This window comes from Cheilinus undulatus, linkage group 7 (assembly GCF_018320785.1).
Source record: "Cheilinus undulatus linkage group 7, ASM1832078v1, whole genome shotgun sequence".
NCBI lineage: Eukaryota > Metazoa > Chordata > Actinopteri > Labriformes > Labridae > Cheilinus > Cheilinus undulatus.
Window position 1 is genome coordinate 13,650,481 of NC_054871.1, and position 16,632 is coordinate 13,667,112.

At 37.9% G+C, this 16,632-nt stretch overlaps 2 protein-coding genes across 2 annotated transcripts; both read left to right on the forward strand.

Annotated features, from left to right (window-relative positions):
* Nucleotides 1-640: 640 nt before the first annotated feature.
* On the forward strand, nucleotides 641-11,579 carry tm4sf4 (transmembrane 4 L six family member 4). The gene is made up of 5 exons (XM_041791818.1): nucleotides 641-1,102; nucleotides 3,142-3,231; nucleotides 6,079-6,230; nucleotides 8,511-8,697; nucleotides 10,461-11,579. Exons 1-5 carry the CDS (start codon nucleotides 932-934, stop codon nucleotides 10,476-10,478), a joined length of 618 nt encoding a protein of 205 aa, XP_041647752.1. The 5' UTR covers nucleotides 641-931; the 3' UTR covers nucleotides 10,479-11,579.
* Nucleotides 11,580-13,040: 1,461 nt separating this feature from the next.
* On the forward strand, nucleotides 13,041-16,187 carry LOC121512414 (transmembrane protein 69-like). The gene is made up of 3 exons (XM_041791678.1): nucleotides 13,041-13,163; nucleotides 15,270-15,314; nucleotides 15,406-16,187. The coding sequence occupies exons 2-3, from the start codon at nucleotides 15,270-15,272 to the stop codon at nucleotides 16,168-16,170; spliced, it is 810 nt and encodes a 269-aa protein (XP_041647612.1). The 5' UTR covers nucleotides 13,041-13,163; the 3' UTR covers nucleotides 16,171-16,187.
* The last annotated feature ends 445 nt before the right edge of the window (nucleotides 16,188-16,632 follow it).

Here is a 16,632-nt window from a genome sequence, read left to right on the forward strand (position 1 = left end):
GTGGCCCATTCTACCCTCACTCGTGAACAAGACACTTGAACTCCTTCACCTGAGGGAAAGACTCACTCCTCTCCTAGAGAGAGCAATCCATGCATAAACAAAGACATGAAGTTTTAAAAATAGCAAAGAGGTTCCTCATTAAAATCACATCATAAATCAGCAAGATATCTTTACTTGAACATTAGCACAAGGACTGCCTCATTTATAACAGTTAGGCCTGACTTTACATTAAATGACCACCTGATCAGGCCTCCATCATAAAAGAATTACCAGGCATGTTCTGATCAGGTGATCATTGATCAATTTCTCTTCTGTATCTCTCTTTATTTTGTTATGATGAGACATTATTTACCTATCATCATTTATTTTCTTGTTACTAACTAAACCAGTATGGTCCACAGAGGACCCGCCTTTATCGATCCACTGCCTGTCACTTCCTCTTCTGTCTCCATGAACACAAAACACATGGTAGAACATTAACCACTGTCTTCTGTGTGCACAGACAGGGTAGGGTATGTAATCCTGCATTAATGTCTGTGTGTTTGCATGCAGCCTGTTAAGAGGCGTGGGTGATTCTCAGGTATAACAGCTGGATGCTATAAAAGTGAAGCTGTGAGATCATTCAGATGGGCAGGCCAGGGGGAGAGGGGTATAAAGGCTCCGCTGAAGCATCAGCAATCATAAGGAACAGGACAGGTGAGGCAAAGTGGACAGAAATTTAGGGAGAAATAACTACGCTGAGGAGGTGTAAGGATATTTTTTTGGGTTGTTTTTGGAAGTTGCAGTAAAAACGGGGCCAAATATAGGTCAAAGTTTAATTTCTATAATCCAGGCATCCTCACTTTGTCAGTTTAAGATCATTTTTGCAGCTAGGTGGAGTTCTGAATCCCAGAAGATCTATAGTTAAGGAGCTCGAAGCATCAGGGTCAAAATGTGTTGCGGTGGTTTTGCCAAATGTCTGGGGATCTCTCTGATGCCTCTGTCCTTCATATGTGTGCTGTGCAACATCCTGCTCTTCTTCCCTGGAGGGGTGGCTGTGGAGAGCGACCACATCACAGAGCAAGTGTGGTACTTTGGAGGCATTCTGGGATCTGGAGTACTGGTGAGTAAATTCAACCAATAACACTGTCAGTAAAAGCTGGTCATAAAAAAACATTTGTCTTTATGGGTGAATACTTATGGGAGTACAGGAGATACACAGCAGGATGTTAGTAACACTTATCTGAAGACAACATCTGAGAATATTTAGGTGGTTTGTTTATTTTTCCTGTAAACATAACCTAAGACTCAGCATGTACATATGAGGACATCACAGTTTCCCTTTCCTACAACACTGTAATGTTTCTGTTACTAGAATTTTTTAGATAATTGTCCAGAGAGTCTTTAGAGTTAAAGTCATTCACTTGAAATGTGAAAGAATTTGCGTTTTTGATATTTCTGGTCATTTATCTGAAAGTGTTAGGGTATTTTCATGGGAATTTAGAGGATATGTTTGTATATTTTGTAGAGTTTCATTGAAAATTTAGGGGACATTGCTTTATTTGTTAATTTTTGTGCATTCTTGTGGGAATTTGGATATTTGGGAGAAGTTTATTTGAAATTTTCAAGTATATTCATAAGATGGGAATATGTTTCATGTGAATTTTGGAAATTTGCTTTGGAAATCAGTGTCCAAGTGTCAAAGAATTTTCTGGATGGCTGTTTGGAAAAATTTTTTAGGCATCTTCAAATTTAGGACATATGTCTGTACATTTTGCAGAGTTTCATTGAAAATTTGCTTGGGGGGGCATTTTCATGAGAATTTGAGAAATTTATTTGTTAAGAAATTTTGGGTGTTTTTAATGAAAATTTGGAACATTTATTTGGAATTTTTATTGAGAATTTTGAAGTATTACATGGAAATTTAGTGGAAATTTTTTGGAAGATTTTCATTGAAATTTCAGACAGTTTGTTTAGATTTTGCCACCATTTTATTGGAATTTTGGGGAATTGATTTGTACAATTTGGGTAATTCGCTTAGAAATTCGAGTCGGAATTTGTTTGGAAATTCTGCAAACATTCTTGAAAAGTTTTGAGGAACCAGCATGGAAATTTCAGAGAAAACTTTGATGGAATGATACCTCAAATAATAGCCAGAAAATTCTTAGTTAGGTTATTTTTTTATTTTTTTTAATTGAGATGTTTATTACACCTTCAAGCAAAACCCAGGGGAAAATGGGCATAACATTTCACATATTTTTTTTTCTTTTATCACATATGAGGAGGGCATTTTTATCATTTATCTGATTACAAAAGGTTTTCAAGGAAAGTATTGATTATGTTTGGTATGTTGTCAATATAAATGTTGAAAACCGCAAACTATGATGATGATAGCATATTTTAAAGGTCACATACTTTACCCCTTTAAGACAAGTTTATATTAGTCTCCATGGTCCCCGAAACATGCCTGTGAAGTTTGTTGCTGAAAAAACACTCCAGTATTAGATTTTTTCATGTTTAAAAACCCTCTGTTTCAGCCCTGCTCAGAACGAACTGTTTCTGTGTCTGTAGCTTTAAATGTTAATGAGCTGTTTGACCCCACCCTTCTCAGGAAATAAGTGTGGCTTAATCGATGTGGTTCTTCTCATCCTCCTCTCAGCTGGCAGCTGAGGAGGATGAGAAGAGGAGGGCAGAACATTCTTTCAAGAGGGGAGGGGCAACTGAACTAGGGGGCGGTGCTAACTCCCCACATGACATCATGAGGGAAAAATCTAATAATGTTTTGTTTCAGCACACATTTTCTGAAAGGTGTGTGTGTGTGTGTGTGGGGGGGGGGGGGTGTTCTTGGGGGGGATTGTGGACAGGCCATGGGCACACATTTTTGTCAGAAAAGCCTGGAAAAGTGTATTTTGCATACTATGTGATCATTAAAATATGCTTTGTAGACAGGAAACATATTTTTGTACTTTGGTGAAAATTGATGTGTTTTTAATAACTGTAGTAACTAGTTATATAAGACTGTATATGGTGATGATGATGATGATGGGATATTAAAAAGTTTATTTCCGTCTGCACGCAGCAGAGGAACAACCATTCACCATCTGCTCCTCTGTTTTTTATACGTCTGTGTTTGTGTGATTTCTGGGTGTGTTTGTGTGACAGATGATCTTCCCAGCTCTGGTCTTCTTCGGTCTGAAGAACAACGACTGCTGCGGATGCTGTGGCAATGAAAGCTGTGGGAGGAGATTTGCGGTGAGGAGATTTTTCACTCTTTAACTTCTCGACAAAATGAAATAATGATTCACATATGATTTGCATAAGGAAAATGATGTTTTATTTCAAAAGAAAGGTGGAAATTCCTTCATCTTAACAACTAAGACAGAGTTATTTTGATTGTAACTGCTGTAAATGCTGCATCAGCTTAATCATGCCAAATTGTCTTAAGTGGAAAAAGGCCTACATAACTTGTCTGTTTGTCATGTACAGCAGCCTCTGTGGTCTTTCAGGTCATTTTTTCTGTAAAACCTGCAACAAAAATCCTCCAGCAGCTTTGGTAGGAATGAAAGATTGCAGTTTACACCATTTTATAGTTTTATCGCGTTGCTTAGTGTTTTTGAGATACAACACAGAGTTAACTTAAGGTCTTAATTTTTTCTTTTAAATGTAACCTGGCAAGAATCAAATTGTGAAACACCATCTATAGTACAAAAACCTAAACACAAAATGCTTTACTTACAGTTTATTATCCATGTTTAGGATAAAGGGATGAAGGGTGGTAGGGAAAGGTAGGCAATTGGGGATCCTCATGCTTGTAGGGGCCTCAAGATACTTCTTACATTACTTTCAATTATGTAAATATGGGTGCTGAATGAAAATAAGGGACGAGAGAATATGATAACACAAAAAAAAAGATTTTAACAAGGGCTGTCAATCATTGAAATTTACCACGATTAATCTCAGCGTTTCTGTGGCCGGTCACGATAAATCTGCCCCATATATTTCATTTTGATACTCCACTATGTTACATACAGACCTGCTTTTTAAAAAATAAAAAATAAGGACGTTTGGAAAGATTGAAGATTGTAACAAAAGTGAAATAAGACTTTAAGGAGCAGTGACATCCTGATTTTTCATCACTGCAGCTGCAGTGAGACACTGCAGTGACTCAACGTGTCCTGATGGGGACAATAAAGCTTGTGATTGGTGCGCTTTTTAAAAATCAATGCACGAATCATGGATCGTAATTTGCAATTTAAGCATTAATGCTAACAGCCCTAATTTTGATGATGCAGGAGGTCCTTGAGGACCCCTGGCCTTATAAGCAAAATCCAAACCCTTCAAAAAGCCTTAGCCTAAGAAAGGCAGGTCCCTATAGACAATAAAATAATGAATTAGTGCTCTGTTTTGTGGTAAAATGTCATCCAATAAATAAAAATATATAATATTTGGCATAAGAGAAAATTTGTTCTTAAATCCCTTTTATGTAGTTTTTAAGAAGATTCTGAAATTCGCCAAAGCTTTCTCATCTGTGATTTGTTTGTACCTAACAAAATCAAAAAACACTCCAGAGCACTCTTACAAACATTTAGGTATTAAAATGAGATGTTAAAATGTTTAATTTTGCACTCAAATATAAAAGACTAAGAATGGCACAGTAAAATAGAATTTCGAATTCTATTTTATTGCATTTTTTACATAAATTAAACACTTGTAAATCATTAAATAATATGCATAATATAGTCAAGCAGTACATTCATTATGCAATGTTTGATTTTAGTTGGAAAAAGTTTAAATTGTGAAAATGAATCTAGCACATTTGTGAGGTTTTCTAAATATCCTAAGACACTTATTTAAAAGCAATATAAACTTCTCTGCACACAGGTATTTATGATGATGTTTCCCAAATTTAGAGTGTCCAATGGTAGAATAATTGTACATTTAAATAATGGTTTTCAACCCGTGGGTCATTTCCCAAAAGTGTGTTGCAAAGCCGTTTTCAGGATGTGAGCCTGGAAAAAAGTAAAGAGCAAAAAGTCGATGATGGGCTTTTAATTTGAAGGAATTTGCTGAGTTCCATCACATCTTTTGTTTTCTCTTGAGTCAAAGTGCCTTAATTTTTAATTAAGAAATGTTAGTTATGGCTGAAAATGTAAAAAAACAATTGGGTCTTGATTTAGGTAGTTGGTGGTGGGTCCTGGCATTAAACTAGTGGAGAGCTTCTGTTTTATGATCTCATAGAGGAGCAAAATGAGTTGCCTTTTACATGTAAATACATAACACGTCTGTTTTTATTCTGACCGCTCCTATCATCAGACGCTCTGCCGGTTAGCACCTGTTCACCGTAGAGTCTAAACAAAAGTGTTAAACAAAGACAACACTAAAGTGAGCACACACTGTCAGTCATACAAACAGATGCAGGTTTGATCCAAGGCATTCCTCATACAGGAGTTTCACCTGACTTTATCACACAGAGCTGCTATTGTTCTGGTAAAGACCGATCAATACTTCAGGAATGTATAGGGGGGCGTTGAGGGGTTCAGGAATCAGCAAACAAGAAGAATACACACCTTTAGTGTTACCTCTGCTCCTGGGCCTCCACCTGAACACAGAGCATAACTTCTTTGTAGCCACAGATGTTCAAAGTGAGCAGGAAAAGGGTCCATTTTAGTCATTTAGGGGCCAAAGGCAAAGAGCAGTAAGACACCATCACGACTACCACAGCTAAAAGAAATATTTGAAGCATTTCTTTTCAGTCTACAAAACCATAGACATGCTGCTGTCCTGTGGTTTAATGTCTATCGATGGAAGGTGTAACCTACCTACCTATGAGGACGTAGTGGAGCTTTTCAGGGACTTGAAATCAGTGTTAGTCCACGGGTCCTTCCCAGGGAATTCTCTGCACTATCAAACTCAATATTGATGTTATTTTATACACTTTGTGCAGCTTATTTACAGTCTAAGTATTCATCATAATTATTAGAATAATGTGTTATACCTCATCCATCTGCCTATGCCTCAAGGTCAAAAGCAATTGCCTTAGGGTTAAAATACCTGCGATTCTCAACATGAGCTACTCTCTCTCTCTTCGTCTCTGTGCAGATGCTGAGCTCCATCCTGTTTGCAGCTGTGGGTGTAATGGGGGCCGGTTATTCAGTCATAGTCTCCTCTCTGGCTATAAACCAAGGGCCTCTGTGTGTGACCGAGAAAGGCCAAGGAAACAACACACTGTGGGGAACTCCTTTCTCAGACGGGTAAGCCACACAGTTCAGCAGAGTATTTGGGTGTTTACTTCTTATTCTTTTTAACCCTATCTCCCATTATATCAGAGATTAGCATTCAGTGTGCCAAAAGCAAACCCTTTCAGATTTGTATTTTACTTTTTAAACCAAGGGGTACTTCAACATTACAGTATCTTCTTCCATGTGGTGAGAGTATAGTAAGATGAGAGGGCTGACATTCTTAAGGTTGGTGCATCAATTTATAAGGTAAGAGCTGGTTGTAAGTTTGTAATTATGCCAGCAGTAATGATAGACAAACAAACAGTGGGCCATGTTCATCCTGTGGATATGAAAGGATATTATCTGCAACCAGGGCCACCCATAAGGGGGGATAAAGGGGAGAGCTTTCTGGGGCCCAGCCAAACTGAGGGGCCCAAGAAGGACTGTAAAATCATGGTCCACTGTAAAGTTAAGCTGTTATAACCAGATTTTAACCTGAATAATAACCATTTTTATCAAAGCAACAATAATAGCCTTTTTCAAAATGTGATCCCCTTTTCCTGAACAGAATTACCTTCTTATTGGTGATGACAATGTGAATGGACACACTGAACGAAAGGAAGTAATGTCAGACTTTAAAAATAAGCCATGATATGCACAAATGTCAGGATATCCAAAAACAGAACAGAAAAATATAGACAACTTTGATGGAGAATTAATATTATTATTATCATTTTAGGGGGGAAAAGGCAAAAAAAAATCAGGGAAAAGTGGCAAAAAATTGGTTAAAATTAGCAATGAAAAAAAGGCAAACATGAGCGAAATGTGGAAAAATTTGGGGTCAAACAGCAACAATGGGTTAAAAGTAACAAAAATAAACAGAATGTTGGGTTAAAAGTGGAAAAGATGAGAAAAGAGGAAAAAAATGATTAAAAGTGAAAAAACAGCAGCAAAAAAGTGGCATAAAGGGCAGAAGACAGCAAAAATGACCAATAAAAACGTGGCAAATGTGAGCAAAGTGGCACAATTGGGGTAAAGCAGCAACAATGGGTTAAAAGTGGCAAAACAGCGGCAAAGAAGTTGCATCATAGGGTAAGAAAACAGGAAAGGGGTTAAAAGTGGCTTAACATTCAAAAAATGGCAGGCATAAATGTAAAAGAAAGGATTACTCAAAAAATATATCTCCACTACTCTAAAACTTTGATGTACCATCAGTTTCAACAAAAGGAGAGCATCCCAGAGTTTGCACTCCTCACCTTACAGCTTTACCTGGGGTCTTGGAGTGACTCCACCATGTTCAGAATAATAACAGAAAAAAGCCACGAATGTCTCTAACACTATGGAGGTCCGTGAGTCAGATGTTTGAGTGCATTGTGCAGCTGCAAGAAATGTGAGTGGCTCTTGGTGTTGAAGGGTGAGGCTTAACAGTTGATCAATAACTCAGCTGATTTTACTATTCTCCATGCAGTGTACACCCCCACCTACCAGTTCAGGAAATCACTGGTTGTGGAAATGCAAGCAAGATCAGGATTTGGCGCACCCCAAATTGTGGCAAATTGTTCTGAACAAAATTGGGCCACTTGTTGAAAGCACACCAAAGAGTGCCAGAATAAAGTATAATAGTTCAGATTGGTTTTTTTGACGTTGGAAACTCATATAATCGCAAATGTACCAAACCGAACTAAACCAGGCTGCTGCAGGAAGCACAGCTTAAATGTGGGTTTCAATGTCACAACAAGCTGAAAGACAAATAGACTGCTAGCCAGATCCTATTGAGCTGATCAACTTCAGTAACAAAGCCAAGTCAATCTGGAGATTTCCCATCATACAGTGGTCTATGAGCAATCCATCATAACATTAAAAGTAAAATATGCTGGGATAGAAATATTCTCATTTTGAGAGGTAAGCCAAAAGTCTTCAACAAAAGTTTAAAACATTCATGAGTATGGGCAGATCTCATTTGAAGTGGTAAGCTGTTCCTCAGATAAAGGGCAGCTACCACAAAGGCTTGATCACCCCAGGTTTAAAGCCAAGTTTTAGGTAGATCCAGGATCAGCTGCTTAATGAACTACACATTCTTAGTGGAGAGATGACCATGGAGAAGTTCAGCTAGGGGTCAGTCCATCCTTTACACTTGAACTCTTAAATGAGGCTGATATTCAGCTCAGTAATATTAAAAACAGCTTTGCAGCAGTTTGGTCTGCTGGTAGGTAGCATGAGGCTGTTAACTCTGATGCTCACTCACCATTCATTCTTCACATGCTGAAAGTACCTCATGATCCGAACTTGTCTCTTTTTTACCTTCTTTTTCAGTGACTACCTGAGAGACAGAAGTCTGTGGCATAAATGTTCGGATCCAAAAAACGTGGTGCCCTGGCATCTCTCTCTATTCGCCATCCTGCTGGTCGTGGGTTTGATCCAGATAGCGCTGTGTGCTGTGCAGGTGCTGAACGGCCTGCTGGGAGCGATCTGTGGAGACTGCTGCGGCTGCTGTGGAGGGGTCGGTATCTAACCTGAAATGTAGCTTACGTAGCTAACATCACTTCGTAAGCTTTACCCCAGCTATGTGAGCTAGGATAGATTATTTTCATGGTAGACAAGCTTTTGTCCTGTAAGCAGACTGTTTAATTAAACAATCTGCAATCAGGAACATCAGGTCAGGTTTTCACCTTGCACCTTTTGGTAGCCTAACTCTTACCTCAGCCTTTAACGGAAGTTTAATCAGATTTTATTTTCAAAGTTTTAGCCTGTATTTCCATTCTGACACTGGCGGCATCTCACCGTAGTGGTGTGCAAGGGGTGGTGTCTGAGATATGCAGTCTGCAGCAGGACGATGTTGCTATCTCCTAGAGATCTTGAGGAATTAACATGCTTTCATTTGATAAACAGTTTTTTTTTTTATCCCATAATGGAAAAAAAAAGATAAGATGTTAAAAAACACCATAATTTAACTCATTATCATGTTAATATGGAGTAAAATAAAATATGTTGATGCAAACTGGCAGAATCAGGACAACATAATTAAAAGGGCACCTTTTGTATATGGCAGGGCATTAGAGACAAAAAAGTTGTTGTATATTTCTATAGTGAAATAACCAGGTTCAGATGATGAATTATTGACTATTTAACCATTTCACAAACATAAACAAGTGAGGATGTATACATCAGGTTTCAGGCACTGAAAGGACACCCTGGAGTTCCCTACATCACATGTTTTGCAGTGAAGGGACACCCTAGAGCAATGATTTTCAAACATTTTTTGCTCAAGGCACACCTTCTCCATATCCATGCAAAACTGTACCCTTTGTTGATGTAAAGTTGTTCAAATTCACAGTGCACACCTAGACATGCCTTATTCCAACATTTTGGACAAGGCATGTATGTTTTTGCATAATTTTTGCCATACCAGCCTTATCCACAGTTGTTGATTCAAGCAATCTGCTATAGGAAATCCAAACCTTTTTGTACCCATCAATAGTTCTTTTTACACCAAATTACTCAAAATACATATGAAATAAAGGCACAGAGAGAAAATACACAAAATACCACAAAGGATATTCAGTTGTCTAGGAGACGGTGCAATTTTTGGACATTTTAATGCCATATTATATTGCAAGTTTTAAAATGCTAATATTGTCACAGCGGTTATCTCAATCATTGATAGAACCCAAAATACCAGAGCAAACATGTAAATGTATATTTGGTTGTTGTATAGTCATATTAATCAGGCATGGTACAAATTCCCAAGGCGCACCTTGACTTGCCTCCAGGCACATTGGTTTACCTTGCCACACCATTTGAGAACCACTGCCCTAGAGGGCACTTTATCCCATTTTGTACCCTGAAAGGGCAGTTCAAAGGGCACTTCATGTTTTATCCATCAAAGGGGTATCTTAGAGGGAACTTTTGCAGGGTTTTTTTTAACATTAAAGGGAGAAGCAATCGCCTCTCCTGCCATCTCATTGAGTCCACCAGTGCATGTATGTATAGTCTTTTAAACCAAAAACTGTGTGCCACATGTTCTTTTATTCTGAGCACACATTCATGACCCACTCTTGGGTCCCACCCCACCAGCTGAGAACCACTGATGTATTTTATAGCAAGATAATGTTTGGGATGTGCAGACCATGACTCATTTACAAGATGATGTGAAACATGTGACTGTGAATAGTTCTACAGTTATAATTTAAGACTAAACCATATTTTTCATCTTTATTTTTTTACTTATCTATTCATTTATTTATATATGTGTTTTTTTTCCAGAGTGACGGAGCAGTCTGAACACATCCTTCATCTATAAAAGCAGGAAGGCTGCACACTTGATTCTTACAGGATAGCCGTGTATATTTTTCTTTATGCAATTATTATAGGATTGTGCAAAAGGGCTCATTGATTACATTGTGTGTACCTTTTACCAACATGTGTGAAATGACAGAGCCCTTGTTTAAAGATTTCCCTTTCAGCACTCTATGGAAAACACTATTGACTCCTTATCTCATCTTTATGTATGTCTGCTGTCATTTATGGTCTGCACATGTAATCCTGTTTTCAATATTTAACTTTCCACATTATGCATATTTAATCTTTTTTTTTTTATCATTTAGCTATACTGATAAATAAACATCTGAGTTTTAATATATATTGATAAGTATAAGTGGGAGCATAAGACAGGATGAGAGCAAGCAATTACAGGTTTATATGTTTTTTGATCTAGAAGAAGCTGCTTGCATTAAAAATCAAAAGAACTGTTGACAATAAAATATTTCTGAAAATATTTATTTAGAGGGACTGCATGGTGGTGCTGTCACCTCACAGTCCTGGTTTGAATCCCATCAGACAGGACTCTGTGTGGAGTCTGCATATTCCAGCGTCCTCCCAAAGGCTAAAATAAAACACACTTGTTAGGGGTATTGGTGACTCTAAATTGCCCATAGGTGTGAATGTGACATGTTTCTCTGTACATGTCAGCCCTGTGGTTCCCTGTAACCAGTCCAACGTGTACCCAACTCTCACCCAGACAGCTAGGATCTGTTCCAGCACTTCTGACCCTGCCTGCGATAAGCAGAGTGAGATAAGTATGGGTGGATTTATATTGTGTGACTGACCCCTTCTGGGCATTTTGGTGATGAACACACAAGTCTGATGGGACTAAAGGTTCATAAAAGCAGTCAAGCATGTACTAAAAACAGACTGTTATAAAATATATATATATATAAAAGGTAGTAAAAACTGCTTAAACAGCATTTTTATTTTGAAAATACACGGTACAGTTGTTTTAAACACCATTACAACAAATGTGTTGTGAAAAAATCTGTTTTTAGGTGATATTTTCTTGTCTTTAATGCAGCTATGTATAAAATGCGTCTTCACATGAGCCTTAACTTGTCTGCTGTATCATTAAAGAATATATTTCTCTAAGTCTGATAAATACTGACCTTAATGACTTTTTTAAAGATTTATTTTTGGGCTTTTAGTGCCTTTAATGATAAAGGAGGACAGTGGACAGAATCGGAAAGAGAGATGAGAAAGTTGGGGAGAGACATGCAGGGAAGCGCCACAGGTCAGATTCAAACCAGGGGCACACTACCAGGCCATCTGCTCCCCAATCTTAATAACTTTTTGTTCAAATCAAATTAAATATCCATACACTGGGCCTAATCAGGCCCAGTGTATGGATAGTTAATCAAATCCTAACTCCAATTACTTTTTTTCAAATGTAAGGAAACATTATAGCTGGATTATTAAATAAATAAGAAGGGAAACATGGATAAAAAAAAGAGTGGGACCTGAGGAAAAGAGGTCTTTTCAAGCAGCATAAATGCCACAAAAGGAGCAGAGTGCTCTTGATGTCTCAACCCTGAATGTTGACATTGAATGATCAATTTTAAAGGGGGAATACAATGTTTTTTAACCATCATCTGATATATTATTAATGTGGTTTAGTGAAAAATACAACCTTTTCATATTTCCTTAACCCCATTGTTATAGTCATTTTGTTTAACTAATAAACATTAAATCAATATCACTTCTGGTATCACTCTGGTATAAACCCAATGGAGCACCCTGTTTGGTGCCCTTTAAGTGGAAAAAAATTGGAAAATTGCCCTCTGTGGTGCATTTTGAGTGGGAATAACAAATGGAAAATTGCCCTCTGGTGCCCTCTATGCAGACAAAATTTGACAAATTGCCCTCTTTGTTTCCCTGTAATTAGGCAAATTTGACCTGGAAGTGGACAAGCTGACAAATTGCTTCCAAAATGCCCTGAACATCAACAAAATTTGGCTTAGTGCCCTCTAAGTGGAGAAAATTTGCTTCATGACAAGGCTGCCTTTAAATGTGCAATACATGATATATAGTCCTCCAAGCTGCCTTTCCAGTGGACAGTAAGGGGATGCTGTGTCTTCCAGGTCTTCCTGTAAGTGACTAGGGTATCCTCTCAGTGGATGAAACCACATATTCAATAGTGGAGAAATTCAATGAAGTAAGCTCCTTGGTTTAAAGTTCATTTTCAGTGATATCCTCCCTTGTGTATCTTTATTAAACCAGTCATGAAGTGGTTCACAATTCCTAGTCTCTTTTTTTTTAGAGGTGTAGTGGTTATAATCACATCCATAACCAGAATATCAAAGTACTCCACGCTATGAATGTTTTACAACTTTTTAAACAATACACACAGCTGGTGCCCTTTCTTTCTCATTTTCATCTGTGCCCCCAAACATCCTGAGTCCACGATACATTTAAACTTTTATTTATTTCTATTTCATTAACTTTTATCTATTAGAGTGATTTACTAGGCCTTCTCTTCATAACATGGAACAATGCTGTTATACTAGTGGAACTGCACTTAAATGACGCCTTTCATCGAACACGGAAGCAATAAACGTGCGTACCAACGTGCTTCATTTGACAGGTGACCCTGTGGAAAAACAACAGGGTGAAGTATGAAATTTTCGTCCTGACACAGTGGTAATTATGACTAGTTTCTTTAAGTAACGTGGTTTTATGTAGTCATTCAGTGCTGAGACTGTCATTGACCCAGTTAAATTTGCTATTAGCTTGCCCGGTACTGTTGTTGTTAGCGTGGTCTCGCTTAACGTTAGCCAGTGTTACGATGTGACGTGTGACCATGTTAACCGGTGACTTCCGTTCCGGCTGTCGTAGTCACACCAGATGTCAGTGAATTTAAGAGCTGTGGCGAATACTTGTCTTATTGTTATCTCATTTAATTAAAATTTTAAATTATATGTATTATACATGTATCAAATCAAAAAATAATCAAAGAGTCAATTATTTGGACTTTTTAACAACCATTGTCACTGTGGCAACCAAAGGAAGCAGTTAACACGGTCCGTCTTCAACCAGCACACCGATCTGTGCAGTGTGGGTCGGTGTAGTTGTACTTTTCCTTTATTTCTGTAACTGTCTCAACAACAGAGTTGCGTCATTTGTTTGTGAATTAAATAGCTGCTTTGCCTGTAACAACGGTATGCGCTTATTCACCAATATACATTTTGTTACATACATTTATTCTGCTTTTTCTCTGCCTACTACAAACTCAACTTAAACATAATAGTCATATATTTTTACATGCCTGTTCTATTCTTTTTTGTTTTTTCTTAGATTTGCATTGAAAATAAAATATTTTCGTACTATAAATAAGATCGTCTTTTGTTAAGTCCTGTAGTATAATGCATTCATTTACCTTTTAGTGCTTCACAATTTGGTTGCGATTGTACTGAACACATTGCAATTGCAAATAAAATATAATACAAAAATAATATCATAAGTTTTCCCCTATATATAATAATTACCAATATCCGATACGCCAATATTTACAATTAATTTTAGCCTATACTGATATTGATACTGATATTTGAATGTGGGTCAGACCTAACACTTCAGTCCTGACAATTTTTAATCCAAGATGAAATACAAATTCCAGCCCATAAAACACACTTTAAAGTGTAAAGAAAGAGGATGAATAAAGTAAAAGACTTCAGCAGAAGTAGGCTTTTTTGTCCTGCTTAAACTCTACTAACTTATTTGTTCACATGGCCAACATTTACAGCTGATATAGGCAACTTTTTATAGCCAGAATACCTAGGAATGCATGTTGTTATTGCCATATCGGTGTTGGCAGATATTAGCTGAAAAAGTTGTTGGTATAAGCAGATATGACGATATTTTGGCTGTAAAATTTTGCCTGTATTAGCTGTAAATACTAGCTATAAGGACAAATGAGTTTGTGGAGTTTGAGGCTGAACGAAAAGACCTACATCACCTGATGTCTTTGACTTTATCCATCATCATTCCTAACATCATTCCTGAGTCTGTTTCAAGGACTGAAATTTGTTAATTTAATGATACATCCTAAAACTTCAAACTGTCTGGGAAGGACTGATGTGTTAGGTCTGAACTACATTAAACATGGGTATCAGTACTGGCCAAAATTAGTTTGCCAATATCAGCAAACCTAAAAATATTGGTCGTAAATATCAGAATTTTTTTATTTGCTGATGTGACAATTCACTTTTTGAGTGAATTGCTTCTGATACTGAAATCATGTTGATAACAATGTGCACTACAAGGTATCATTTGTCTACCTGCTTGGTTATCAAGGAAACTGCATTGATAGTGAATAGGGAATGACATTTTTGAAGTGTGTATTACTCAACCCAAAACATACAAATATTAAGTGGCTTTAAAAAAATACAAAACCTGAAAGCCTCTACAATACTGCTTTCAAAATAACTTAAAATTTTCCAAAAAATAAACATTTTTCCTTTTTCTTAGAACAAAGGTACTACTACAAAGTGCAAATGTAGAGCACTGTTGTAAACTTAAATGGCTTATTGCATGCATTTTGTGAACCTTTAGGGTAATACGTAATGCACAAACAATTGCAGCCTTTTATATGATCATAGACTTGCACACCCTGGCTTTGTGATTGTGATTAGATTAATTGTGCGGCACTACTGTTGATGCACACTTTCTGTCTTCTTCTTCAAGTCTTGAGTCACTGAGCCTTAACTGTATGGTATTAACCTTGGCTGTGTGTACTTCTATCATCAGATGCTCTCTGCCATTCTTAGAAGAAGCTCTCTTGCAGCCCAGCAGGTACAAACATTTTGTGACTCAGTTATTCACTAATCTTACAATTTATTACCTTAGAAATGTATGTTTACATTTAATGTTAATATCTCCTCAGGTAAGGCACTGGGCGAGGCCTCCACAAAGATGCTGGACATCAGCTCCCATCTGTGGATCAAGCCCCCCACAGACATGCTGGGCCTCAACAATAAAGCTGTCATTTTTAGACTGGGATAATGGAAGAGTTAAATGTCCTGCTGTTCAGGGTTCCAGGAGGACTGAGCTCCTCCACATGACCCAGAATTATGCTATGAGGAACCGACATTTTCACTCTTCTGCTGTGAGGCTGAAGAAACGACCCCTGCCTGAACCTCCACCCAGGGAGCTGGACCTGCTGCGCTATGACATGAAGGACTTGTGGAAGAGTCCCAAACCTGCTCTGTACCTGGGGTTTGCAGGGCTGATCCCATTTGTCACTCCCACTCTGTTTATGGCTGTGACTGAGAGCTATTGTCCAGAGCTGGCCTATGCTCAGCTGGCCTACGGAGCATCCATCGTTTCCTTCCTGGGTGGAGCTCGCTGGGGATTCGCACTTCCTGAGAGCAGTCTGGCTAAACCTGACTGGATAAACCTGGCTAACAGCGTGGTCCCTTCTCTGTTAGCATGGGTGACCATGCTGATGAGTGACAGCATCATTTCTGCAGGAACTATGGTTATCATGGCACTTGGAGTCACTCTGCACTATGATCTGTCTCTGTTGCCCACTTATCCCAGCTGGTTCAAAGCCCTGCGTGCTGTCCTGAGCACCGTGGCATTTTTCTCTCTTGTTTGCACTCTCCTTATAAATGCAGTGTATCCAGAAAAGAAGATATTCTCTGATTAAATTGTATGCTAAAATCACGTCTGTCTTATTAAAATTTTATTTTTACTGTGATATCATATTTAAAGGGGGGTTTATGTTGAAAATTTCTGCCCCTTGGATTAGGAAAAACCTGTCTGGTTTTGTTTGAGATTTAGTTAGAAATGCCAAAAAACAGCCACTATAAGAAAAAAATCTTAATATTAACAACAATTTCATGAGCAGAGTGAGTTATAATTATTATTGAGTCCATCAAAGGACACTCCCTATGTTTCCTGAGCACAATTTGTCTTCTTAAAGTCTAGCATACAACAGCCTTTTTGAACCAACAGGTGCTTATTTGCATGTGAGGCAGGTGAGAGAATTCTCACCTCAAGTACTCATGGGAGACACAGTGTCCATGCAAAGTTAAATGCCCACACTCCTGTCTGCTTGTTATCAGATCACCCAGGGTGGTTACTAATGCAAGGTAGAAACAGGCTTGAA